This window comes from Mesoplodon densirostris, chromosome 1, assembly GCF_025265405.1.
Source record: "Mesoplodon densirostris isolate mMesDen1 chromosome 1, mMesDen1 primary haplotype, whole genome shotgun sequence".
NCBI classification, from domain to species: domain Eukaryota; kingdom Metazoa; phylum Chordata; class Mammalia; order Artiodactyla; family Ziphiidae; genus Mesoplodon; species Mesoplodon densirostris.
In genome coordinates, this window is record NC_082661.1 from 76,946,274 (window position 1) to 76,956,816 (window position 10,543).

The 10,543-nt window shown below is 39.6% G+C and overlaps 1 protein-coding gene across 1 annotated transcript; it reads left to right on the forward strand.

The window, feature by feature from the left end:
- Positions 1-3,713: 3,713 nt before the first annotated feature.
- GAR1 (GAR1 ribonucleoprotein) lies at positions 3,714-10,267 on the forward strand. Its single transcript, XM_060088489.1, has 7 exons — positions 3,714-3,976; positions 4,317-4,530; positions 6,031-6,185; positions 6,654-6,713; positions 8,012-8,150; positions 9,518-9,589; positions 9,949-10,267. Exons 2-7 carry the CDS (start codon positions 4,329-4,331, stop codon positions 9,960-9,962), a joined length of 642 nt encoding a protein of 213 aa, XP_059944472.1. The 5' UTR covers positions 3,714-3,976; positions 4,317-4,328; the 3' UTR covers positions 9,963-10,267.
- The last annotated feature ends 276 nt before the right edge of the window (positions 10,268-10,543 follow it).

The window sequence follows — 10,543 nt, forward strand, 5'->3', positions numbered from 1 at the left end:
TAATGAATTCACAACACCTTTCTTTCCTCCAGGAGAGTTGCTGGTGTCAGAAACTTTTGGAGCTGAAATGAAAAAAATTCTGGATGATACAAAAATGATTAACCTTATCAAAGACCAGTTTACCTGAGAACATTTAAAAAACTGTGTAAAAATCTGGACAGAGACCGCATAAATCTGCCACATGCATAAAATCTTATGACTTAAGAGATCATATTTGTTCTGGGGGATCAGATTTGTTCTGGGGGAAGACAGCTGCCATGTCATGAGAATGCTTAAGCCCTCTGTAAAGAAGCCCACATGGCAAGGAACTGAGGGCACCTCAGAGAGATTGATCCTCCACTCCCAGTCATGCCTTCAGATGACTGCAGCCCCAGTCAACCATGACTGCTACGTCATGAGACCCAGAGCCAGACCACCTAGCTAAGCTGCTCCTGAATTTCTGACTTACGGAGATTATTCAAGATAATGTTTATTACATTGAGCCATTAAGTTTTGGGGTAATTTGTTATACAGTAAGAGAAACTAATATTGATTTTGGTTCTTAACAGGATGCTTCAGCTGAAAAGTGAACTGTGGGAATACTAGGGTCTGGAGAAAATATCTTGATTTCAAGTGACAAGATTCTTGGTTTTAAATGGAAACTGAAACTCTGGAAAAATCATACGGCAAAAAAAAAATCTTGAAATGTTTCTACTGTTGCTTGCACTTTAGAGTGAGGAAGTCTCAAGTTAAGACCAAACCACCTGAGGGAATTGCAGAACAAAACTGAACCGTATTTTCCCTCCCCTAACACAGGTAAATGACTGAATGAGGGCTCCTTTCTCTGAATCTGCTCCTCAACCTGTGCACCTGACTTTGAGAGAAGAGGGAGAGTTTGTAAAATTATGATTATAAACAGAAGATGAAACTAAACTGATTTGCCTTTCTACAAGTTCTGGATTTTTGTGAAAGAGTATCCTGCCATTCATACGAAATAAACATTTCACTGTACTTTCAAACTTCTTACTTGTGTGAGCAAGCTTTTTCTTTGAGCTTAAAAACAGTGACTGAAATAATCTTATTTCAGCTGAAAATGAGATCTGTGTATGTGAGTCTCAAAATCGACTCAGAATTGACCATATACGTAGCAAGAGACAAGCAAAGATTTCACATTATTTTCTTTAGTTTCAAAAATAACACTTTTATGCACATATAGGCCTATAAAATGATTAATATTCATTAAAATCAATTTTTGCAATCTAATAAATTAAATGAAAAATTGAAGTTTCCTCTCCCATTTAATCTGCATCAGAATTGATATCCTATTTTAAAATAACTATAAATGGAGTGTAACCTTTAAAAATTATGAATAACTATATTGTACACCTGTAACTTATATAATATTGTACAGCAACTCTACTTCGATAAGAAAATTTTAAAAAAGAATTGAGATCCTTTGTGAGAGGGGGGAAACTACACAGAGTAGGCTAGTAAGTTGGACAAAAATAAACAGATTCATAGAAAAACACCATTCTCTACTCAAAAGAGTACCAAGTTACACCATGTGAACCACTGAACTATACACTTCAAAATGATTAATGTGGTAGTTTATGTTATGTGTATTTTACTACAATTGAAAAAAAGAGCATTGACAATTATTATTGGACTACCATGTCTACGTGTCTATAAGCTGCTGATCATGTTAATGTACTAGGATGGATATATATATATGTATGGATATATATATATATATGTTTATATTACATACATATTTATATTATGCAGGGTTTTCTGAGACATAAAAATTACTTCAGTGGTTCTTCCAGGGTAAAAAGATAGAAAAAGGCCTGGTCTAATGGACGGCAAACGGAGCTTTTCCAAGAAGGAAGTGATTGCCAATGGCAGGAAAAAAGAAGCAAGGCAATGATGCTGGCCTGATGGGGCAGAGAAATGGTGAACAGCACTGTAGGGAAATAAAATTAATTATATAGAAGGCCTAGTCAATGTAGAGATTTTACTTTAGACTTGTTGTTAAAGGAAATGGAGAACTATTTGTGATCCTGAGGATGGCTATGGTATGAGGAAACTTTTAATAAGTTCAGTATGTCATCATATGCAGTACAAATGGGAGGAAGAAAAGCCTGGAAGCATTTAATTTGAGACAACAAAGATGCTCAGAACGTGAGGATGTTATAGTTCACTGTAATTATTTCTCAACTTTTGAGTTGCTGTAGATTATACTGGGTGATTTCGGTTAGGAATAACAGAGGAAAGTGTGGTAGTGGCAACAGAAGGCCTGTAACAACAATACAAGCTTTAGATGGAATGAACAGAAATTGAGCGCTTTAGATAAAAGAGACTGCAGCCAAGGTTGGGTGGGGATGGTGACAAAGATGATGGAGAGTGCTCAAAGGCTTGAGTCCAAAGATGCAGAAACCAAGAGTATGATGCTACCATGAGGACAAACAGGGAACTGGAATGATGAATAATTTGGAGAGAGCAAGGAGTGAGACTGGGGGTGGTGGTACAGAAAAGGACTGAGGGCTGTGAGAATCCATGGTTCCACTTTGTCCCTCTAACTAGCTGGGGAAGTTACTTCGCTTCTCTGTGTCAGTTCCTTATATGTAAGATAAAGGGGCACCACGTAATCTTGAAGGTCCCATAAAAGTTCAATGGTTTCATCACACTGAGTTGAGGATAATACTGGGACACCAAATGGAGATAAAACATTGAACGTAAACAGAGTAAGATAGAGCAGGGCAGTTATGAATAATTCTACCTCTGTATGATGTATAGAATTTAAAGTACATTTATCAAATCTGAATAAAAGTTCATTTACCAAAATTTTTTAATCTATATGACTGATGCTTTTTCAAGCTTACACTTTAGTGTAGAAGACATACTGTGATTCCTAATATTTCCATCGTTAAGTTTACGAAGTTCTTCCAATATGAAAATAACCCTCTAAAAAAGGTACCAATCCCCACCCTCTTTCAAAGAGGCGGTTGACTGCGTTAAATATCAAGGTAAGGTCTCAGAAGATTCGAGTGAAAAGAGACCAACCAAATTTAACAAGTAGAGGGTTGCTAGCCTTCTTTGGGAGAGAAGTTTTAGCGGAAGTTGAAGTCAAATATCAAGCACTTAAAGACAGAAGGGGAGAGGGGCTTATGGTATAGACAGTGTCGTGAGGGGCTGAAAACGTACTTGACAAAGGAATAAACTATCTGGTACAAAAGACAAAAACATGGTCTGGCTTTCTGTCAGGTAACAGTTTCTTTAAAAGGACACACACACACACGCACACACACTTTTTTTTCTTCCTTTCGTGAAACCATAGTACAAAACGACGGGCGCAGTACTGCCCACAATCTCGCGTACTTCGAAAGATCCGGAAGAAACAAGCGACTCAAAAGAACGCAGACAAGCCCTTCCACTAAGTGCCGACGCGGCCAGATCCATCTCCCGGCAGAGCGCGGCTCAAACGTCCTCAGAGCCGCGGGCAGCACAGTTGCTGGAGCCGCAACCAACTGACGAGAGAGGGGACTGCAGCGCAGCCTGAGAGAACAGGGTGCACGGCCACTCAGCTGCCACCAGGAACAAGCCGATCCGCTAGGAGATGGGCGGTCCCTGACGCCAGCCATCGCCAAGGGCAACGCCGCGGGGCGGCACTTCCTGCAACGTCACGCTGCAAAGGACGCCGCTATTGTACGTCACTTCCTCCGCTCTCCGTAGGCAAATAGTCGTAACTGTCGTAAAGTAGCGGTTGACGTTAGATATTATTGATACCCTTCCATCGCTGAAGGCTTTTTCGGGCAGGTGACAGCGTCCCTGATTCCGCGGGTGACTGGCTGGCTTTCTGAACCAGTTATTCGAGTTCCTAGTTGGTTCCCTCCCCACCTCCGTTTTGTGCCGGTACGGTGGCCGAAGAGGCTCGTGTGCGGCGGAAGTACCGGACGGGAGGGTGTGAGCCTCCGGGCCTGAGGTGCACGTGGCGCCGGTGAGTGGCGGGAGGGGGCCGGGCGGTCTGAGGATGCTGGAGGTGGAACCCAGCGGAGGGAGTGGGGGAATGCGGCTGAAGACTTTGCTGCCAGCTGGGGGAGGAAGTACTCACCGGGGGTGACGGGGCTGGTCAGTGGATGGTCGGCGCTCACAGGGCTATGGGGAGGGGACGCTCACTCTTCGGGCTCGTCGCTGGCCGCCTGGCCATGGGTGAGGTGGCAGGGTTGCTATTATTATTGTTGTCTACTTTTATGGATTCTGACTGAGGCTCAGAGGGGTTCGGTGGTGCCCCCCAGAGGCCACAGTGACTGAAAGGCACTCCCTGTTTTTCTAACCAGGTGGGAGCGAGCATGTCTTTTCGAGGCCGAGGTCGCGGAGGCTTTAGTCGAGGTGGCGGCTTCGGTCGCGGCGGTGGCGGCAGCAGCAACCACCACTTCCGAGGTGGAGGCGGCGGCAATTTCAGAGGCGGCGGCAGAGGAGGATTTGGACGAGGGGGCGGCCGCGGAGGTTTTAACAAAGGCCAGGACCAAGGACCTCCAGAGCAAGTAGTTTGTAAGTAGGCTTCAAAGCTTGGCCCACCGGGGGGCGAGGGTGGAGTGGGGTCGAGGGACGGAGGTTGTGGGTTTGTGTTATTAGTAAGTTTGACTGGGAGTCGGGTGCTGAAAGATAGATCCAGCAGCTCTCTCTCCTACGGAGGTTGCTGCTTGATTGGGGAGTCAAGCCTCCGGAGAGGCTGTAAAGTGACGTATACTCGTGCTGTAGAAGTAAGGGGGATGTAAGAAAAGCTGAAGGACAGTCAGAATGCATCGTGGAGATGGAACTTGGGTTTGGGCTGAAAGGGAGATACAACTACGTAATATTGTGCATTTACCCCTACTGTCCCCATTTTACAGATAAGAAAACTGATTCAGCGTTAAGTTTCTTTGCTAGGGTCATAGTGAGAAGTGATCAGTAAGTGATGTATTTGAGATACAAAGCCAAGTTTCCTGACTCCAAAGCCCATGCTTTTAATTGCTACTCATAACTAAGTGAAGTGAGTAAAAAAAACTTGCTCAGAAGGGAAACTATGGGGGAGGGGGAGTCAAGAAAAAGACTTAATTAGAGGAGTTTTGGAGTAATTACCAAAGAAGTAAGATGGAAGTCATGGAAAGTGAGACAGAGATTTGACAGTAGAAGTCTACATCAAAGAAGATAAAGGATGAACAGAGTCTACTATAAAGAGTAGGATGGATCAGTATGCAAAATGGTTTGAAGAGGCCAACGGCTAGAGTCAAAGGTCCTAGCCCCATAACGGTCCATGCATGACACATCAGAGCATGGTGAAAGTGAGGAAAAAAAGAAGGGCTTAATGGGAGAGATATTTCAGTGGAAACAGACTCAGTAGAACTTGGCTAATACTAGGTATAAAAGGCTCCAGGTTTTGAGCTTGGGTGATAGGAATTGAGAGTCGGTTTTGCAGGAATGTGCTGAGTATTTTAGTTTGGGGTGACTGTGATATATAGGTAGTTATTTTGAGATTCCAGACTTCCTTGGAAAAGATCAAAGAGTCATTGGTGAAGAGGTGGTAGTAGGAACTTAGGAAAGGGGAGAAAAAAAGAAAGGACCAGAGAACAACAAAGACTGACTTAGACTTAGGGATGGGGAGAAGGAAGAGACAATAGAATGAGGCATAGTGTTGTTTAATCAAATAATAATAGTTATTATGTAAAATAACTGTTATTATAGATTGAGTGGTCTCGGTATGCCAGGCATTTTCTAAGCACTTGACACTTATTATTGCACTTAATCTTCACAATACTATATGTTAGGTGTCAGTACTGTTGTTAGCCCTACATTAAAGATGAAGACACTGAAGCACATAGAAGCTGAGACCCGTACCCCAGGTCACATAGCTAGTATTTTGTGGAGTTGGTATACTAACCCAGGAAAGCTTTTCTGCCTCAGAACAGATATGGTGAAATCCCAGGCAGCCAAGAGGAAAGCTTCCAGAAGAAGTTGGTCAATATCATTTGAAATTGTTTTATATTTTAACATTTTCATGTCCTATTTCAGTATTAGGAGAGTTCCTGCACCCCTGTGAGGATGACATAGTTTGTAAATGTACCACAGATGAAAATAAGGTGCCTTATTTCAATGCTCCAGTTTATTTAGAAAACAAAGAACAAATTGGAAAAGTAGATGAAATATTTGGACAACTTAGAGATTTTGTATCCTTTTTAATTGGAAAATGTAGCTATCTCATTAAAAGGTTACTGTTTGTTTTTTCTGGGGTTAAGTATTGATTAAACTAAACTTGCTGGTTCATTAAAGTGGATGGAGTATTGCTAAGATTGGACCATAAGGAGAATCAAGAGGGAGGATGTATTTTCACATATATTGAAAAGATAGGCCTTATAAGTGTGACTTCCTTTTTGGAAGGTTTTAGAAATGATTGCCACTTGGATCAGTGCCACAGGGTGGAGGTACTTTGCTATGGATATGATGATGCCACTGCAATAGGATGGTGGAATTGGAAGTTTTAAAACAAAAATTAAAATTTCACTTCTGTTTGGAAACTCATTTCTTACTTTTCCTAAATATTTCTGTATATTCTAACCTTGTTATTTAAAAAATTACATGTGAATTCAGAAGATTATCTTTGATATTAATTGCTTATTCCTTAATAAAATTAATAGTATTTTTCAGTTAAATTGTCAGAGAACATGAAGGCATCTTCCTTTAAAAAACTGCAGAAGGTGAGTCAAGTTTATGATACCCAGATCCTTGGTTTTGTAAACGAATGACCTACCTAAGGACAGTTTTACTTAAGGCACTTGAGACTTCCCCAGTGTATCACTAGTGAGGCTCTTAAACTGAGATGTTCTATACTTTAGACATTGAACTTACTAATCTTTAAAAGTAATGTGTTTAATTCAGGTTTTCAGAAAGTAATCTGTGGTCGTATTAGCAATTCTGTAACTGCTGGAGTACATTTTTTATTTTATGTACAAATCTTATTGAAAAGCTTTCATTCTAAGTATAATATTAAATTATAAAGCTTATATTATTTGGGAGAAATCAGATATTAAATGATTTCACAGATATTTCAATAACATTTTGATATATGCTGTAAAGGAGTAATACATTTTGGTATGAGAATGTTAGTAGTGAGACCAAATTTAGTGCATTGGCTTTCTGAGAATGTGAGTTTGAAGCGGAGACCTGAAAGTTGACCACAGGTGACTCCCAAACCTGGTTGCACGTGAGAATTACCTCGGGGAGCTTTTAAGAAGATGTATTTCTAGGTCCCACTCCTAGAAGTTTCACTGAGTAGGTGTTAGGTAGGGACGAGGATTCAGGTTTTAAAAGGAAACTTCTGGATGACTTTGATGAAGTTTAGGCTAGCACTTGGGAACCACTGCTCTAGTCACAGAGGAGGAGGAAGTGCATTTCAAGTAAGGAAAACAGCATGTGCAAGTCTGACAGTAAAGCCACCTTAAGGATCTGAAAAAGGCAGAGGTAGAGCTTGGACACAGAACATTTAGGAGGGGTGGGGAAAGTTGTGAAGTAATGACTAGCAAGGTAGGCAGGGGCTAGATTACTTAAGGACTTCAGGTCATGGGAAAGAATTTAGACTTTAGTCTTCATTTTGTTTTTAACTATCAGGATATATACGGTTAAATTTATACTTAAAAGAGAGTGTTAGAAAAATAAAAGAGCACCCTGGAAAGAGGTCAGTACTGTGTGTGAAGGGGCCAGGTTGGATGCTGTTGCTTTAGTCCTGAAAGAGTGGAAATGGAGAAAAGTGGATGGCTTTATGAGAGATATAGGAAGTAGAATCGATAGGTCTTGGTAATTGGTTAGCTGTTGAAGTTGAAGTAAAAAATATCACCATCTTTCAGATGTCTGATTGCAACAGCTTTGTGGATGGTGTCACCATTCACTGAAATGGGCATTACTGGAGAAGAAGGGAATTAGGGGAAGATAATGAATTCAGTTTTGGACATAATGAGTGAGAAGCACATCACACTAATTATTTCTGTTATACTTCCAGTTTTATATAGACCCATATAAGCTGCTGCCATTGCAGAGGTTTCTCCCTCGACCTCCGGGTGAGAAGGGGCCTCCCAGAGGCGGTGGCAGGGGAGGTCGAGGAGGAGGAAGAGGCGGAGGTGGCAGAGGTGCTAGGGGTGGTAAGTTACCTGTGGGGGAGATTTCTAATGAGATTTCAAAGCCGCAGCCAACTTGTATAGCACAATTTAGTTTTGTATAGAGGCGGACCTCCCTTATGGTTATTTGTCTTTTTTAATAAAGCTGCTTCCAATCTTGGCACATTACCATAGTAGTAATGCTTAGTTTCTGTAAAGTATAGTATTATCTTAATTGAATTTTACATTTTTAGTTAATATCATTGAGTGGTGATTATATGCCAAGAGCTGGTCATATATTCTTTTAACATCCAAGTATATTCTTTTAATATTTAGCAAAACCTTATGAAGGTGGGTGATATCCTTTTTTTATGCATGAGGAAATGCAGGCTTACAAAAGTTAATTTGCTCTAATCAAACAATTGGCAGCTCAGAAATAAAACCCATATCTTCTGATGTCATGCCAAAGAGTATTACAATAAGTTCATTGCTTTGATTTCAGTATTTTGATATATGTATTTCCCCACAGCTTGGGTACATTCATCATTCTGGGCAGCTGGATAATGAGCAGGGCTGGGGATGAGGTGGGATACAGCATTGGCTATGCTTAGATCTGCAAATGGTGTGGTGGGTGGGTGACTGGGTGATGGGCAGAGCCAAAGAGATGAGGAAGAGGAGCTGCACAGTGGGGTTGGAGATCCCCTCATTTCCATTCTATATTCAGTCTCGTATATGACATTTTAAATCACTCACAACTATATTTTCTTAAAATCTTAATTTTTTTGTATCAGTATTTTGGAATTATGTGTTTGTTTCCTCATTTTATAATTTTTCTTTTTATATTTCATCATTCTTTACAAAGCTAGCCCCCAAAATGAGTAAAAATAGAGACTGCAATAGGAAGCCAAACATGTTGGATAATAGAAAAAAATGCTTTAAAAATTTTAAATTTCAAGGCTCATCAGCATGTGACCATCAGTGTTGATCTGTTTGCAGCTCCATTGACCTTAAACATTGTATTTATGGTAGTATCCCCAGAGCTAAACCACCCATACCTGCTACCCTTTGTTCTTAGGATAAAAACAATTTAAAAAGTATATATAATAAGCAAAAGTTGAGGTACTCATGCACTTAATGGTAGGGCTAAGTTGACCTTTAAAGTAACAAGCTTTTCTAATTTATTAAAACAGAAAACTTAAAAAAAAAAAACAAAAAACAAAAAACTTGTTTAAAAAGTTGTAACCTAGGATTTTAGCCTGCTGCTGGACAGTTTCTCCATTTTTATCTTAAAAAATTCTGTAAGGTAAAATATGTGAATATATATTCATTACAACTGCAAGAATTATATTGATATTTACAGGCTTATCAAAATATGATAGGTTACAGTTAATGAATGTTTCCTTTATTTTTAGGTGGTTTTAGAGGTGGAAGAGGAAGTGGAGGTGGAGGTTTCAGAGGAGGAAGAGGGGGTGGTGGTTTTAGAGGTGAGTGGAAAAAAAACTTTAAATGGCTGAATTTCTAGAAATGGTAATGTCTACCAACTTTTATTTCTGTTTGCCAGCAAGTACATAGAACACCATGGTGTTCTTTGCTTTAGCCTAATAGATAGTTTCATTTTATATCACTTTTCCTTTTGAGTTTTTTCACCTACTTCTACTTTACTTTGCTGTATTATTAATTTGAAAAACAAAAAAGTGTAATACAAATGACAGTTAAATTTGGTAAAATACTTTTGCTAAACCTTACAAGAACTAATGCTGATTTTAAACTTGAGTTTTGGGTAATAGTATTACTAAATATTCATTTTTCTGTACCCTTAATACTTTCATTTTCTCTTAATCAGGAAGAGGACGTTAAGTGTAACAGTTGACAGAGAAACTTCACCAGTTGACTTCGGCATTAACCTCATGATCTACATCTATGGATCAGAAACTCGTTTCATGATCAAATCTTGAAGAGCTGGTCATTTTATGACAGTGGAGCTAAAATGTCAACGTCATGCAAAAACAAGTGTGGCAGAACAGGCAATTTTGTTCTAAAAGAGTATGAACAAGCGCTTTAATGTTTTGTACAATGCTTGGAACTTGTGGGTGTTCAGTAAAGGGGCAGCTTTCATCTGAAGCGTATTTGAATTTTTAAAATAAAGTGTTTTATTCCTTTAAGTTATTTAGAGCTGTGTTTATTAAACCAGAGCTATTTTTGAGTTAAAAGGGACAACCCAGTAGATTTAAGTTAGAAAAAAAGGTGTTTGCATATATAACTGATCTTTTAAAAAAATAGGCTAGTAGAGCAGTACTTCAACGTTCTCTATAAATTAACACTCCCTTTCAAAATGTTTGCCTTTGTATATGAGAACATCAGCACACTTTATTATATTTTCCCTTTTGTGTGTTAGTACATAAGTCAAAGTTAGTAAGGCAGCTTCTCTAATTGTAATT